A 16,622-nucleotide genomic window follows, 5' to 3' on the forward strand; every position below is an offset into this window, starting at 1 on the left:
GGGGGGCGGGGGGATGAAGCTTGGGAGCTATTCCCATTGCTGTCAGTGGCCAAGGTGCCTCTGTATCCCCTGAATCTGTCTGCCCCACTTGGAAATGTTTAAAGGGTGCAGCTGGTTGTGGTGTTGGTGCTGATGGGAGCTGAGGGGCTCAGAACTGGAGTGCAGGATTACTGGTGGTGATGCTGCTGTGCCCTGGCTGCCCCCCAGTCGCCCCCCAGCCTTTTGGGGCTGTGGAGCAGAGCCAAATGCCTACACTGGACTTGAATCACGGTCCTGGGGAGGAGATGCTGCATGTTCAGGGTTGGGCAGAGGCACTGCCGGTGCAGAAGCTCTGGGGCAGATTGACCTGGCCTGAGAGAGGGAAGAGGAAGTACAGATGGGATGGGAGCCTGTCTGTAGCCAGGGAAGAAAAAGTCAAGGATGTCTGGCTGGCTGGATCCATGCATCATCTGGGAAGAGAGTGGGCAGGGAGAGGGAAGGTGGGTCTGTGGTTCATCTGTCCTTCACCCGTACCCGTGGGCTGAGTACATCCATCCAGCTGGAGACTGGAGCTGGAGACAAAGAGCTATGAGGCCACATCTTGATTGCCTCTGCCTGTCCTCCTGCGGCCCGTGGTGCATCTCCTCCACCCTCCCTGTTTGCCTCCCTGGTGCCACATGGCCCTTTGGGGCTGGATGAGCCCTGTGGAGCAGCTATGGCTGACTGTGGGTAGCCCTGGCCCTTGCCAGCCGTGGAGGAGAATTGCCAGGGATGAATCCTGGAAGTAGGGCACAGGATATTTGGTGAATCCCAGTGGAGCAGGCAGTGCTTGTGTGTGAATCAGGGGGCTGTGGGGGCATGGGGATGGGGAGGATCTGGCTCCGATGTCTCTGCATGGTGGCGCCGGTGGGAGTGTGGAGGGTGCCAAGGAGACATCGATGCTGGTTGTTAAGTGTTCTGGCACACGGAAGAAATCGAAATCACCGGCTAATGGGACCCATTAGCTCCGTGCAGAGAGCCAGCAATTGATCTGGGGTCTCGTGTTCATTTCTCCCCTTGCAGAGGTTGGGCACACGCAAGGGCCCCTGGATGGGAGCCTCTACGCTAAAGTGAAGAAGAAAGACTCCCTCCACGGCAGCACCGGTGCCGTCAACGCTGCCCGACTGCCGCTCTCGGCAGCACCCAACCACGTCGAGCACACACTCTCAGTGAGCAGCGACTCGGGCAACTCCACCGCCTCCACCAAGACCGACCGGACCGATGAGCCGGGGGTGACTGGGGCACCCAGTGGCCAGGCGGTGCTGAGCCCCGAGGAGAAGCAGGAGTTGGATCGTCTCCTTGTTGGCTTTGGCTTGGAGAGCGCGCCGCCCATGCACAACCACGTGCCCGGCCCTGTGCCGGCGCGCCTGCCCGCCATGCCGGGCCGCCACGTGGTGCCGGCTCAGGTGCATGTCAATGGCAATGCCGCGGCACTGGTGGCCGAGCGGGAGACGGATATCTTGGATGATGAGCTGCCCAACCAGGATGGACACAGTGTGGGCAGCCTGGGCACGCTCTCCTCCTTGGATGGCACCACCACTGCCAGTGAGACTGGCTATCAGGAAGCACCCCGGGTGGGCAGCCTGTCCTCCCTGCCCAATGGCCCCTCGAGCTGCAATGGGGCTGAGAAGCTGCTGAAGGAGGGGCTGTATGATGGCGAACCGCTCTCCAATGGTGGCTACCCCTACAACAACCAGAACACCCTGATGGGCCACCACCTCCGTGACACACTGCCTTCCTTGAGGCCCTCGGCATCCACTCAGGAGCACCTGGCTGGCTACCCACAGCACCTGCCGGGCTCCCACGCCCCAGGGTGGCTCCAGCCTCAGCCGCTGCCCAGCTCCCAGCCCTACCTGTATGCCTACGACCACCCCGGAACCTACCGCTCCCGGTCCTTCCCGGCAGTGGACACTGCCAAGTACGATGTGAACCCGGTGCTGCCCCAGGCCCCAGCTCGCAGCACCAGCAGCCGGGAGGCTGTGCAGAGGGGCTTGAATTCCTGGCAACAGCAAGGAGGAAGCCGGCCACCTTCCCGGCTGCAGGAGGGTGGCATGGAGAGCCACAGCCCCAGCATTTCTAGCTGCAGCCCCCAGCCCAGCCCTCTGCAGACGGTGCCCCCGCACAGCCACAGCATGCCCGAGTTCCCTCGGGCACCCTCTCGCCGGGAGATTGAGCAGTCCATTGAAGCACTGGATGTCCTCATGCTGGACCTCGCACCTGCCGTCCACAAGTCGCAGAGTGTGCCTGCCACCTCCCGTCAGGACAAGCCAGCCGGACCCCTGCCCTCCTCCCTTTCGACCCAGCCCATTGCTGGTCTCTACGCACGGCCAACTCCGCAGGTAGCCCAGCCGAGGTCCTTTGGCACATCTGTGAGCCCTGTGGTCTCTGAGCCCGGGGGCAAAGCCTATTCTCCTGGAGAGCTGGACTATGGGGTGCATGAGTATCGGGAAACCTATTCACCCTACAGCTACCAGCTGGCACCGCTGCCAGAGCCCAGGAGCTACAGTCATGCCCCGGCCGGAGCACAGATGGGCACTGCCCCACTTGGCACCTCATACTACAGCCCTGTGGGGTCTCAGCAGCAACTCACCTCCTCCCCACCTTCCCCCACCGTCCCAGCACAAAACCAGATGCCCCTCAAGGGACCGGAGAGCTATGAAGACCTGTCGAGGTCGGCAGAAGAGCCCTTGAATCTGGAGGGCCTGGTGGCCCACAGGGTGGCAGGTAGGATTCTTTGATTCCTTGGGGGGATGGGGAGGATCGCATGTCCTGAGGTGCTGGAGCACACGGGGGTGGCATGCATGGTGGAGCTGGGGATGAGTGATGCGGAGACTCCTTGTCCATGCTGGATGTGGGTTTGAGACTGAGCCACCTGCCATGGTGGCAGGTGCAGGAGAGGGGAGCAGCCAATGCTGCTGCTCTTTGCTGAGATCCTCCTTTGCAGCTTGCTGTCAGCAGCAGCATTGCCCAGAGGTGGGAAGGGGTGGCTGTGTGTGTCAGATCGCCCCCATTCCCACCCCTTTAGGGTAACAGGGCTGGTCCATCCCTGGTGGCAGGGCCAGTCACTGAGTCTCAGAGGGATTTCTTTCTTTTGGGGAGGATATGGAGAGTCTGGGAAAATGTTTTCATCTCTGGCTGAGGTTGTCAGGCCTGGACCCCACTTGGACATGGTGTTCTCCCTGCCCAGAGCATGATCTGGTGTAAGGTCCCAGCAGAAAACTTGCCTTGTGTTTGATGTAGCTGCACTCATCCCTGATTTCAGTCTCTGCTTTCCCTCCTGGAGTGCTGGATTCAGTGCTTGGACCTCCTCCTTGGGCAGCTGGGGTGCTGCTGGAGTGGGGACAGGAATTATAGTCTTGTCAGCTGTAATTCTGCCCAGCTAGGCCCAGAGTGGTTTGAATCTGGACCTAGCTGTGGGGCAGTGGTCAGGGGCTGGGAAGACATTTCCCAGCCCTGCCAGAGAGGTTTGGTGCTTGGCTGGGTGCAGTGCTGAGCGTCGGTGCCGTGGCTGGATGAAGGCATTAGCTCTGTGCTGTGGAGGGGAAGGTACACCCACCAATCCCACACCCTCCTGCAGCTCCAGCTCAGGGGCTTTGGGGACACAAGAGTGTCCCAGCCTCCCGGGAAGAAGGTGCCATGGCTCTGTGGCAGCTTGGTGCTCTCCCTCCTCACTGCTTAGACTGCAGTTGTTCAATTGTGGAGCGACATTTGGGAAGGGTTTGGGGTTGTGGGCCAGCTCGTGATGCTGGGGCTTGGCAGCTCCGTCCCTTCCAACTCTGTGCTCAGTCCAGAAACTCGCCCGGCATTAGAGGGAGGGGGAAAAGGCTTGGCTGGAAAAATCCAACAGCATCAACCTCCCAGGAGTGGGGACTGAGTCACAGGGTGGGGGGCAGGAGGCAGGAATGGGAATGAGGAGGGTTGTAGAGGTGTTGGAGGAAGTTTGAGTCCATCTGAACCTGACCCCAGTGATCCAGATCAGATTCACAAAGGGTCATGGGGCTTTTGCAAAGAATTTAAACAAACCTAAGGACACATGGATGCCCAAACCTCACGATGTTTGGACTTAATATTATAAGCAGTATATGCCTGCCCTCCCCTGCCATCCCATACAGAGTATAAAAATGGCCTGGAAAAGAAGACAGTTCTAAGGAGAAGAAAAAGAGTATTTGCAGTCTGTGGGAAATGGATTTTTGATGGTGCCTACCAGAAGAATCCATCCCCCCAACCCTGGGGTCAGGTCATCAGGGCTGGTCTGGGATCACTGTCATCTCCCTGCCACCACTGGGCTTCTCAGGGGGAAGAGATGCATCTGGGGGATGGTCCCCAGCCTGTAGCCACCTGTCTCCACTGGAGCTGGGCCGTCTGTGCTGAGGTGGGGACAGCGCAGGCGGGTGGCCTGACCTCTGGCGGGAACGAGGTGTCCTGAAGCCAGCGTTGGGAGGGGCAGCCAGCAGGGACATTTGGGGCATGGACATGTTTGTTTACATTCCCTGCTGCTATAAATTGCCTGCATGTCCTGGCACAGAGACGAGGAGCATCTCACACCTCCTCCGTTCTTGGTGGGGGTATGCTCCCATTCCTTCTTCCTGCTGATGATGGAGGGGAAGAGATTGCACAGGGCAGCGCTGGCATGCCCAGCACCTCCCCACAGAGAGGAGGTGGTCCTGTCATCCTTTAAGACACTCTCATCTCCTAGCAAGGCATCTGGGGTCATCCCTTGTTCCAGCTCTGAGCATTCTGTGATAGAGGGGACCTGCATGGTACCATCACTGAGGGGATGGTGATGGGGCATTTGTGGTGTTGCACAAGGCTGTATATGGCTGGGAGCCACCATTGATTTCCCCTGTGGGTTCATGTGGTGCCTGGAGCCAGGCAAGTTGGCTGGTGGAAAAGCAGCTCCGAGCAGAGACTGAGCTACCTCAGACCCCAAATTACCCCAGACTCATCTGTTGGAGCCCAGCTAATATTTTCTCTTCTTTTCTCTCTCTCTCCCCCTGTTGTATCTTGTGACATTTGTCCTGTCTGCCCCTTCCTCTCCCTGTGGGGGACTGTGTCTGTCCTCTGTGACCTCCCACCCTCCTTGCACTCCTTGTCCTGGTATGCTGGCAGAGTACAACGCCAGGCTCAGGGAACTCAACAAGAGCACCAAAGTTCCCCGTCCTCCTCTGAACCAGCAACGGTCCTTCTCCGGTTTGTTCATTCCACCTCCTTCCTTTCCCCTCCTTCCTTGTTCTCCAGCCTTCCCCATCCATCCTTCTCCTTCCCTCCTGCATTCTTCCCTCTCATCCTTCCTTCCTTTTCCCATCTTCTCTTTCTCTCCTTCCCTCTCATCCCTTCTTCCCTCTCACCCTTTCTTCCTCCTCTATCACTGCATGCTGAGTGATCTGTGTGTTGCATGGATTTGGGACGGAGGGAGGCTCAGGAGGCCATCTCCATGCAGGATCAGACCCTTTTCTCAATAGAATGATGGTTGGGGTTCCCGTTGAGCTCCTTCTGTGATGAGAGAGCCCCTTGCCCTGGGTACAGACTCCGCTGCCCACGCTTGGTTTTGTATCTCATCTAAGCCTGGCACTGCTTGCTGGCAGGGTTTTCACTGCTGGGCCAGTTCTGGACCCTTGTCTGCATCCCCTCCAAGCTTTGTCCTGACCATGGCCTTTGGGAAGCAGGGGCTGGGGTGCAGCTCCACAGAACCCAGATTTAACCAGTTGTCAGCCCAGCAGGGTCTCTCCTATGTCAGTTTAGGGATCCCCGTGGGTTGGTCTGCAGCTGGGGGATGTGGGCTGCTGAGGTTGGATTCTAGGCAGTGTGACTTTTGCTCCTTGAAGGTGAGTCTGCCCTGGGTGATGCGTACTGGTGACCTGCTTGGTGCTTGTTGCGCACCCTCTTGTCCCAGGGCAAGCAGAAGGCGGGAGATGGAGTGGGGCTGGGGCATCACCAGCTTTCTATGTGACCTTTCCCTCCCCACTGGAACCTTGGGTTTCTCCCCAGGAGGATCAAAGAGGTTTGAGCCCTCCCAGTTCTCAGCACAGAGTAAGGTATTTTATTGTGCCCATTTAGGGTAATCAGGCGGGAGGTGGGGAGCAGTCTGTGCCGGGACAGGGTGAGTTGGGCTCTGGTGAGGAGCAGCACAGGGCAATGTCTGTTCCTCATGCAGGCAGGGCGTGTGTTTGCATCTCTTTTCCATGGGTATTGCATGTCCCTGTCTGGCTTTAACTGCTGAGTACACAGGGTCTTGGGATGCTTCTTTGTTCTCCCCTGTCCACTGTGGGGATATCACCTGGGTCTTGCCTGGCAGTAATTCTAGCATCTCATGGCCTAAAAGCAGCTGCCTCCTGATTTGACCTAAAAATCTGGCTCGCCAGCTACAAAATTACCTGGGTTTGCCATCCGTCCTGTTTCCTTCTTCCCCAGCTGGTGGGCTCCCTGCGCTTCGCCAGCCCTAGAGCTCTGCTGAGTCTGAGGGCAGTGGGTTGGTACTGGGTTAGGTACTTAAAGGAGCAGCAGGAGTGACAGTGCCAAAGGTGTTGGGGGTGAGGGTGAGGAGCAGGGTGCGGGCTGCTGCTCCCCCTTTGTGAAGAGGATGCCATCCTGCAGCCTGCCAGGGTGTCCTCGGGAGTCCAGTGACAGTATCATGGCTAAGGGAGGCTGTATGTCTGCTGAGGGGGCAAAGCAAGCTATGGAAAGGAGAGTTTGTTTTTCAAGCATAGTTTCCATCCCATAAATCACCCAGGGGGTCGGGGGAGCCATGCTCAGAGCCTGGGTTTCCTCCAGGCTTTGCTCCGGGCGGCCTGTGAAGTTTCCCACTCTCCGCTCCTGAACAATGAGTCCCTTTTTTCCCTTCTCCTCCCTCCCCTCCCTGTGGCCCCGGCTGCTTTCCATGTCTGGGGAGTGGAGCAGCCAGAGCTTGCTGAGCTCCTGGGTGTCCCAGTGGGCCAGGTCCAGCACCCTGTGGTTAGGTGACGTGAAGCCGTGGGGATGGAGCTGGGGGTCCCACGCTGCAGATGTGTGATGTGCACCGACAGCCAGGCTCCATCAATCTGCCGCGGTTAGTGCTTCCCAAATGGAAAATGCAAAGCAAGGCAGGCGTGCACAGCTCGAGGAGCCAGTCCCTGCCTCTCTGAAGTGCTCTGGCCCTGCAGCTTGCTTTGGAATGGGCAGAGGGATGCTCCTGGTGATGGTCCCGCAGTGTTCAGGAGAACTCATTGTGCACAAAGTGGGAGAAAAAAAAGAAAATATGAGTTTGCTGCATTTTTTTCTAATATCTTGTTTCTCCCTGTGCTCACAACTGCGGGCTTCAGTCCTTTAAAGTGAAGAGCAGGACAAAAGATATGGGGTGGCCTTGAGCAGTGCTGCCCGTGCCTGCAAGGCAGCTTCCCAGGGACCCTCTCTGTCCCCCTGTTCTCTCCACGGGTCTTTTTAATGGCCGTCCCCCGTGCCGGTGAGCACCTGCAGAAGGGATCGGGAGTTGTGTTTCAAAGCTGCTCTTAGTGGAATTTTCCAGGCCGCCTCCGCGGCTGGAGCCAGCCCCGTTGGCTCGCGTCCCCCGCCTCGCAGCCTGGCCGCCTCTCCCCCCGAGCCGCGATTTTATTGTTGTTGCCATTCACTGGGCTGATTATTTAGAAATGCGCCCGGGCCACCTCCTTCCCTCCTGCTCTCCCAGCCCTTTCCCCGCTCCCAGCCCTTTCCCCGGGCCAGGAAAGCTCTGGTGCATGTGCCGAGCAGTGAAGAGGGGAGGTCAGCGGGCGCGAGGCGTGGGTCCCATGCGGAGCCCCGGGGAGTGAGGGGAAGCAGCTGATGGCTGGTTTTCCTCCGCCAGCCCGTGGGAAAGGAGTTGGTGTTTGAAAAGTGCATTTCCTGGAGCGTGATGCTGGCCTTTCTCCTTTTTTTTTTTCTTTTTTATTTTTTTCTTTTTTTCTTCCCCAATGTGCTGACCAAGGGGAGCACGGGTGCTTGCCGATTCTGTGGGAAAGGTGGAGGGGACAGTGTTGTCACCTCTGCTAGGGTAGGAGTGTGTGTCCCACGGGGCTCTGAGCTGTGCCCGTGATACTCTCTGGGGTTGCCGTGCACTGAACCTGGGACTGTCATCCATGAGCCTGGATTAACCTCTTCATCAGGCGAGGTGGGATAGAGTGTGTTTGGGCACTGTCAGGTGCTGGGAGAGTTGAGGTCCCCTGCCCTGTGCCAACTTTGTGTTCCTGGGCTTTATCCCAGCCAATGGGGATCTCCACAGCTCAAGAAATCCATTCTCCTGTGATGACTTGCTCGCTCTGTTCTTCCCCTCAGGCTGTGGACATTGGTGGCTCATACTGCCACCGAGGTTTGGGGGGAGATGGAGGGGAGCTGCTGGTCTCTCCTTTTAGAAAGGCTTTGCGCTGGGGAGAGATCAGCAGTGGTTTTTTAGGATTCTCTGCACTATTCCTCTCCTGGGTTCTTTTTTCTTGATTCAGTGCTTCCTTTGCCTCGGGGACTCACAAAACCAGGCTTTTTCCACTGCTGTGGTTGCAGCCGCATCTGGCTGTGGGAGCAGGGATCATCTGAATACAGCTGTTCTAGTGCTGGGTGATTTGGTCCTTTGCGTCTATGATGCTATCGGGAGGCCCTGTTGCTTCCCTGCTCTGCAGGGCTGGGCTGTCTGGGCTAATCTCAGGATGCTCTTGCCCCTTGCACCCACTGCTGGATGTTGTTGTCCCTGAGAGTCTAATGGTGCTTGTGAAAGCTAGTGCAGCAATTCAGCCACTTGCCACAACCTTGCCTTGCTTTATCACCTGGTTCGGGGTCGCTGCTGTAGGGTGTATCTGCTTCAGCTGCCCTTGCTGGTCAGGGGGTTTGATGCAGATGAGTGTTGAAGCTGAGACCTCTCAGGTCAGGCTTGGAGCATCTCCTGCTGGTCCCCATCTCTGCTGGCAGCTCCTCACCCCTCTGCCACCCTGTGCTTGCCCTGCAGGGGTGCAGTCCCGGGAGAAGCCTCTGGAGGAGAGCACTGTCCCTGCCCGCAAGCGGACCCCCAGTGACAGCCACTATGAGAAGAGCTCACCAGAGCCCAGCTCGCCCCGCAGCCCCACCGTCCTCTCGCCTGAGGTGGTCAGCACCATCGCGGCCAACCCTGGAGGGAGGCCCAAGGAGGTGTGCTGGAGTAGAGGAGTGCTGGGATTGGGGGGTGGCTGACTGGGGACAAATGCCTCTAGGAGGGGATGGCTTGTTCAGCATTCACAGCATCTCTAGAGTTGGGGATCAATGAGGCTTTTGTGGTGGTGGTGGTGGTAGTAGTTAGCAGAGAGGAGGTGAAACCCTCCCCTTTGCCTCCTCTGCCCTCTCCTTGGGGTCTCCTAGAGGTTTGTGCCCATCATAGGGATGGGACTGACCCTTTCTCCTGCTCTCCCCAGCCTCACCTCCACAGCTACAAGGAAGCCTTCGAGGAGATGGAGGGTGCCTCCCCTACCAGCCCACCCTCCAGCGGCGGTGAGATTTCTCCCCCCACCCCAGCTTTCCCCGTGTCACCACAAACCCCTTACTCCGACACCTGTAAGTGCCATGGCTCTGGGAGGCAGAGGGGCTCGGTGGGTGGCTCTGGGCAAGCCAGAAATTTGCCAAGGGTCAGACAGCTCCAGGTTCCAGACATCCACCACCGTGTTAACCACTCCTCCTCTCCATCCTCCTTTCTCCTTCACATCTTCCACTCCACACTGTCTGTATCCCACTTGCTTCAGCATCCCATGCTTGGCACCCGCCTCTTGGCTTTTTCCCACCCTCCATTCTCTGGGGTGTTTTTTGGATGGGATCCCAGTGTGGGATGAGGATACAGGCATGCTTTCACCTCATCCTGGCCCTGCATCTCCCCATCTTTCCTGCTGGCATGGCATGAAGAGAAGCAAGACTGCGGTGGCAGGCAAGTGGGAGGGAGGCAGGAGGGCCTGAAGATCAAGAGGGCAGACTCACACACCATGTTACTTCTTGCTTACAATTCCAGAGGCAGGAGGGGAAAAAGGCTGGGATGCATGCCCTTTGCATGCAGCTTGTCTCTACTCCTCTGGTGCGGTGTCTCTTTTCGGACTAAACCTGACTCAGTCGTGGTGGGTTTGTGTGGACTGGGTTTGTGTGACCAGCTTGAGCGATGAACCCTGAGGAGCAACCACATGTCGGCACAGCTCGACTTGGGCCAGAGCAGTGCAGTGCAGCAGCCAGTCAACTGGGAAACCCATTAAAAAGATGGCAGCCCCCTCATCCCCTCTAAAACACTTTTGTAGGCTGAAGGCTGAGGGATGCTCTAGGGTTGGGGATGCTGGGGCTGAGTGCAGCCCCCTCTGATGGCATGTGCTGGTTGCAGTGAAGCCACCTGCCCTCCACAGCTCAACCCATGCGGCTTGGAGTTGTTTTCTTCTGTACTGTTGCTCCTCCTTCCCTGCAATCCTGTGATGTTTAAGCCGTGTCTCATGGGATGTGGAGACTGGAGTGTGGGAGCGTTGCCGGGGCGCTTGGCAGCTCGGAAATGGCCCTGTTGTTCCTGGGGACTGAGAGCTCAGCCCTGGGGCAGCAGCAGCTCCTTTGGCAGGGGGTCAGTGGCTGTGGGGAATGAGTCACTTGCAGAGGTGACGGGAACAGCCTGGCTGGGGTCGTGGCCCGCAGGCAGTGCTGCTTATCCAGCGCCAGCCAGGGAAGCCTGGGAAGCTTGAAGTCGTAGCTTTCAGGCTTTGCCAAAATGGCCCTGGGGGATACAGAAGCAATTCCCCTCTGTTGGGGGATGGTGGTCCTGGGAGATTTCCTGGCCCTGTGAGGACCCTGCCACTTATCAGCCAACTGAGGTGTGAGCTGACATTGTGGCTTGGGGTCAGCTGGATCTGAGGAAATTAGACACCCATTGGAGAAGGTGCTGCTGTCTTAGTTTCCCAGGGACTTGGCTGCTAGGCTGCTCAGCTGCTCCAGCCCCAGGCTGCTGGGTGGACCTGGCTGCAGGGCAAGGGTCTGGCTTTCCTCTGGAGCTCCCACCACCCACTGCCTCCCAGCCTTGCCACAGGCCCTGTGCCTGGGCCACCAGTCAGGGATGGTCAAACACTGCTGGAAGCTCGTGCCCTTTGGTCCCTCTTGCTGAAGGTGATGCCCTGAGGTTTCCCCTGGTATGGGAAAATACATCATCAGGGAGATGGCGCAAACCCAGTGTGTAGGAGAGGAGAAGAGGTGCAATTTGCTTGGGGCAGTCTGCCCTGCCCTGTGAAAGCCCACTGCCATCCATACCATAGCCATACATACACAGCTCCTCCTGGTGTGTACGTATGGGCATAGGGGTGCAGACCTCACATGTGCATTGCCACCCCTCTGTGTGAACATCCTCACCCACCCATTGAGCTGGTCTGGAGGGCAGGGTTTTTTTGGCAAAAAACCTTCCTTCTGTCCCTTTTGTGCGGGTGATGAGCTGCTCTAGGACGGCTGGATTCCAGCTCAGTCAGATGTGGGAATTAGCAGAAAGGAGTTCAGGTGTGGGAGAACTGGGTTGGGATGGCTGCTCACACAGGGGAAATGAAAGGGGCTTCTTGCCTTTAGGGTGGGACTTTATGGGGATGGTGCTGGGAGATGGGGTCTGGACCTGTTCTGGTGGGAATTGTCTCCTTTCTCCATCCTGCCAGCTTTGTGATGGGGCAGGGTGCTTGTTCCCAGTCACCTCCTGCCCTGTGTCCTCTCCCAAATGAAGAGGGGGATCAGTATCCTTCTGCAGGGTATTGCTTCATACGAGGGCATCTCGTGTTCTCAGCAGCCCTCTCTTGCAGCCAGTGGGAGGGGTGGGCTATGGGGGCTGTGAACCCATGGGCAGCTCCAGCCTTTCTGAAGCATCCCCTCCCACCCCTCCACTAACATTCTTGTCTCCACTGTGCCAACAGTGCGTTCTCCCCCTGGGCTGGCCAAGACCCCACTCTCAGCACTGGGGCTGAAACCCCACAACCCAGCTGAGATCCTGCTGCATCCAGTGGGAGGTGAGTGCGACCATGGGGACTGCAGGCAGATCTTTTTGTGGGGGCATCTGTGAGGATACCCCTGGAAGGGTCCCCTGTTTGGAGAAGGCACTTCCACCTCTCTTTTGGGACCAGGTGGCTGTGGGGTCCTTGTTGCCTTTTGAGGGGACTCTGGAACTGTGTAAGGGTGGGGGATGTTGGTGCTGCTGTGGGGGGCTCAGGACACTAAGGTCTTCAGCAGTGAAGGTTCGATAACCCTGTGGTCCTGTTTCCTGTCCAGTCCCATGTTCTTCCCCCTCTCACCCCCTACATTCCTTCTCCTCCCCAGGACAGCTGGAGACAGTTTGCTCTCTGGGGGCTGAGCCTGTCAGCCAGAACAATATCCAGAGCTCTTTCCATCCTGGACAGCAGTCCCTGAGTGCAAAGGCCCTGCTGTCCTGAGGATGTGTCCTGGAGTAGCCTGCCAAGCCAGACCTTACTGCTCCCCAGCACCCAGGGCCCCTTCCTGATCCAGCCCAGGGCTGAGTGGAACCTCCCCAAACCCATTTGAGACTGGGAGCCATAGGCTGATTGAACTCACACTGCAAGATCCTTCTCCCTCGGCCCTCAAGGGTGAACTGATGCTTTTTTGATGCTTGCTTGGCTTCCTGGAGCAGCCCTTTGGTCACTCTCTGCTGCACTGTGCCCTCTTTCCTGTCTTTCCCAACTGTCCTGGGTTTTGCACATCATTTCTGGGATGCTGGCATGAACTGTGGGGGTGTCTGAGGCCAGGTTTCCATTTGGAGCACAGTGTCGGGAGGTGTGGGGCTCTCCTTCGTGCTCTGTGTGCCCCTGCCTGAGCAAGGCAGAGATGCTTAACTCTTGATTTCTCTTTCTGTCTCGCACCTCCCTTCCTCCTCTTCCCACTCCCATCACTCCCTTGTCCCTCCATCTCTCAGAGCTAGAAGGGGAAGCAGGAGGTGACTCTGAAGAAGGTAAGAAAGGCTTTTCTTTCTGTGTCTTTCTTCACTCAACCTCACTGTTGGGATTGTCACTCAACCTCACTGTTGGGATTGTCACTCCGAGCAGGCCCTGGTGTCTGTTCCAGCAGCCTTCCCTTGCACTGCCCCTCAGGAGCCTGAGTCCTGCCTGTCCTGCTCCCTTTGGAGGAAGGGCACATCACGCGTTGTGTCATGATAGGATTTCTCAGTGTCCAAGTTGGACCTGAAGGTCTGTCACATTGTGTGGCAGTCATCCATGGGGACTGAGAGCTCTTTGTCAGTGAGTGGCATCCTGACTGGTGGCATGCTGGGGACGCTGGCACGTTACGGATGAGCCTGGCGGGGATCTGGGAGCAACAGCCCCAGTTTTAGCCTCCTGCCCTCCCTTTTTGGCTTTGCTGTTGCCATTCAGAGTGAAAATAAACCAAAGTGCAGCACAAAAGGTCAGCAGGCGCAGAGGCCACCAGTGTGTTGCTGGCTCAGCCCACTGGGCAGTGGTGCAGCACCGGCAGCTGGCGCACATCTTCCTCCAACCAGGCAGCTGCCCAAATTCCCCCCACCTCTCCTGTCTCTGGGTTGTGCCTCTTTGGGGATGCCAAAGATGGGGCTGAGCTGGAACGTCAATTCAAGAGTGGCTGTGCTGATGGTGCAGGCCCTGTGGGTCTCTGGGATGGCACATCTCATGTGGGGACAGAGGCTTTGGGAGTGGCTGTGATTCCTTGGAGTTGTGCCTGCTATGTAACGGTTGTTGGGTGGTTTTGCTTCTTTCTTTAATGAATTTTTGGGCCCTCAGAGCTGGGATGAGGAACTGTATGTTCAGGGTGGGTTTTGGGAAAGGGTGTCTCTTCTTGGTGGGTGCGGTGCTTCCTCTGGCCCTAGGAGCCATCAGCATTTCTCCTTGGAAGTTCCTCAAAATGCATGCAACCCAAACCTGAACATTGTGTAGTACTGGAGAAAGTGTTTGCTTGAAAATAACATTGAAAATCAGTATTAATTTTTCAGTGATGGCTTCTTGGATACAGCAAAGGAAGCAAAGCTGGGATAAAATCAGACTTTTTTCACATAAGTTCCCCCAAGGTTTACCATTTCTCTCCAGCTTTTAAGCCTCTGAAGACCCAAACATTGCCTCTCCTCCCCACTAAACTCTCAGGAGCTCAAGCTGTGCTGCTTCTCTGTCCCCTTGCATGATGGTTGACCCCCAAGCAAGGATGTCCAGTGACTCTGCACTGCCCAGGCTGAGTGGCCACCATGAGCCTCTTGCCCTGCTTCATTCTCTCTAATAAAATGATATTTTTGGGGATTGAATCTACAGTTCTGACAAGGGACTGGTGTTTTGGCTTAACACCTCTGGCTTAGGACCCTCTGCACCCAGCCACATGCTTCAGGTGGGTCCCTGCCCCTTTGTGCTCTGCCTAGCAGAGCCCAGCTGGAATGGTATGGGACTGGGAGATGCTCGGGCAGTGTGGGAGCTCAGGACGTGGCTGTCAGCTCTGAGGAGGCTTTAAAACAGCCTGACACAGATGCAGCCTTGGGGATTTCTGGCCAGAGCACAGTCCTGCTCAGATTTGGGATTCCCAAACAAATGCCCATCTCCATGGTGACTCAGAACTTCTCTATTTTCCCACTCATCTTCCTGTCTCCAGAGTCCCTTCCAAGAAAACGCAAGGAGGCAAGATCAGATTTTTCAACCTAAAAAAATCCTGCCTGAAACTTCCTAACTTTGCTTTCTTTTCTTCTCTTGTCCTCTGTTGAATCAAAGAACTGGAACCTGTGCCCATGGGCACACACCTCACTGTGGCACAGCCCCCAAGCCCCAGCTCCTGCCTTTTCAGGAGGGGCTGGCATTTTCACAGCTCTATGGTCTTAACCTCTTGCAGGCTGACTCATATGTACTGTCTGGCTAATTTTAGTCTGGGCTGGGGAGCTGGGAAGGGGAAAAGTGAGTAGCTGTGAAATAAATTTAATTACCTAAGCTGCAATGAATTTCTTGCAGCTGCCCTGGGCAGTGCCTCATCCCTGTCACTCAGGATGTCCTGCCTTAGATGCTGGTACCCAGCCTGTGTAGAGGTCCATCATCTGGTTTTGGCTCACATCTTTCCTGGGGTGGTTGAACAGCGTTGGGCAGGGAGATCAGCCCAAGGGAGGGACTCCACTTCCCCTCTCCAGACAGATGGGGCACAGAGATGCTGTGGGGGAAGGAGTGGGACCTATGACAGTCTTTTTCCTTGCATTCCTCTGCTCCAGCTCTGGATGTGGAGCTGTGCATTGGCGTTGCTGACTGTGAGCAGGCCGGCTTGCTGGCAGGCTGAGCCAGAGCCCAGCTGTTATGACTAATAATAACAATAATAATGTTTGTCATGCTAATTACTACTGCAGAGCTGCTTTGGGCATGGCCAGCCTGGAGCCAAGGACCTGCAAGGCTGCCTGGTCTATAGCATTTGATGCCAGTGGGTCTTGCATAGGGCTTGTGCCAGCTGAGGTGTGAAACAGCTGCAGGGCTTGGGGGAATGGGACTGAAGCTGCAGCCCCTTCTCTGATGCAGCTTTTGGTGGGGGCTGTGGGCTGTAGGAGCTGTCATAGGGATGGGGACCAGTGTGGCTGGAGCAGGAGGCAGGAAGAAAGGTATGAGAGAGGACTGGGTTTGATGTCTGCCATGGCTGTAATGGCCAGCCCAACCCACTGCTCCTGGCACGGGACAGCTTGGCGGCTCTCATGGAAAATTGCTTTTCTTGGTTGTGCTCATGGGCTCCGGTTTCAAGCTGGGCTGGGAGTGAAAGTGTTGGATGCTGCAGTGGAAATAGCTGGAGTTGCCCTCTGGTCTGCTGCTGGAGAGGGCTGGCAGAGGTGGGCCGCAGAGGGCAGGGACCACAGGACCTTGTCATCAGTCCTGTGTGAGTCAGCGCAGGCTGGGCAGTCACCGGCGCTATTTTTAGGGGCTCTGGATGAGCAGGGAGCAGGACGTGTTCTCTGTGGCATTCTGGGTGGGAGGGACGCTGACTCAGAGCAGGGTGAAGGGGCTGTGGCATGCGAAGGGATCATGGTCCCATGTTCCAGTTCTCTCAGGGAAAAGGGTGACTCCCCTCCCTGTGCCCTGGCTGGGGTCCTCAGCATTCTTGAAGCAACTAAAAGGTCCTGAATGAGCCAGATGTGTTTTTGCACAACCTCTGGTGGAAGAGTTAGGGGCAAATGTTCAGCTGGAGGAGGTCAGCTCAAGCACCTTCACTGTCATGAAATGTGGATCTTGGGAAGGGTGTGGCCCCCTTCCCATGCAAGCTGTAGGCTCATCTGTTTCCACTTCTCTTTTGCCACAGAGCCCAGGAGCTATGTTGAATCAGTGGCCCGCACGGCCACAACGGGCAGGGGAGGGACACTGCCTGCTGCCCAGCCTGCTGCCCAGCCCGCTGCCCAGCCTGCTGTCCAGCCCGCTGTCCAGCCCGCTGTCCAGCCCGCTGTCCAGCCTGCTGTCCAGCCTGCTGTCCAGCCTACTGTCCAGCCCGGAGGTCCAGAGCTGCCCATCAGGAATGGCACTTTCTCCAACTCCTTCATGGCCCCCAGCCCCGTGTCCACCAGCAGCCCTATTCACAGCATGGACGGGTAAGGCAGTGGGTGCAGGACCCAGGGACTGGTGGGACTGGAGATGAACCCTGCCTGGTGCACAGGCTTAGAGTCACAGAATCATTAA

General features: G+C 57.0%; 1 protein-coding gene across 32 annotated transcripts in view; it reads left to right on the forward strand.

The window, feature by feature from the left end:
* TNS1 (tensin 1) overlaps nucleotides 1–16,622 on the forward strand; it is a 66,663-nt gene that overhangs the window by 38,417 nt on the left and 11,624 nt on the right. For 16 of the 32 annotated variants that reach the window (XM_085066817.1, XM_085066825.1, XM_085066816.1 and 13 more), the window contains 7 exons: nucleotides 1,042–2,742; nucleotides 5,128–5,208; nucleotides 8,963–9,141; nucleotides 9,402–9,540; nucleotides 11,889–11,981; nucleotides 12,899–12,934; nucleotides 16,252–16,534. In XM_085066817.1, the coding sequence (XP_084922943.1) occupies nucleotides 1,042–2,742; nucleotides 5,128–5,208; nucleotides 8,963–9,141; nucleotides 9,402–9,540; nucleotides 11,889–11,981; nucleotides 12,899–12,934; nucleotides 16,252–16,534 (2,512 nt within the window). The remainder of the gene's footprint in view (nucleotides 1–1,041; nucleotides 2,743–5,127; nucleotides 5,209–8,962; nucleotides 9,142–9,401; nucleotides 9,541–11,888; nucleotides 11,982–12,898; nucleotides 12,935–16,251; nucleotides 16,535–16,622) is intronic. The other 16 variants (XM_085066836.1, XM_085066827.1, XM_085066844.1 and 13 more) reach the window with 13 other exon arrangements.

This window comes from Lichenostomus cassidix, chromosome 7 (genome assembly GCF_008360975.1).
Source record: "Lichenostomus cassidix isolate B80296 chromosome 7, HeHo_3.0, whole genome shotgun sequence".
Lineage (NCBI taxonomy): Eukaryota > Metazoa > Chordata > Aves > Passeriformes > Meliphagidae > Lichenostomus > Lichenostomus cassidix.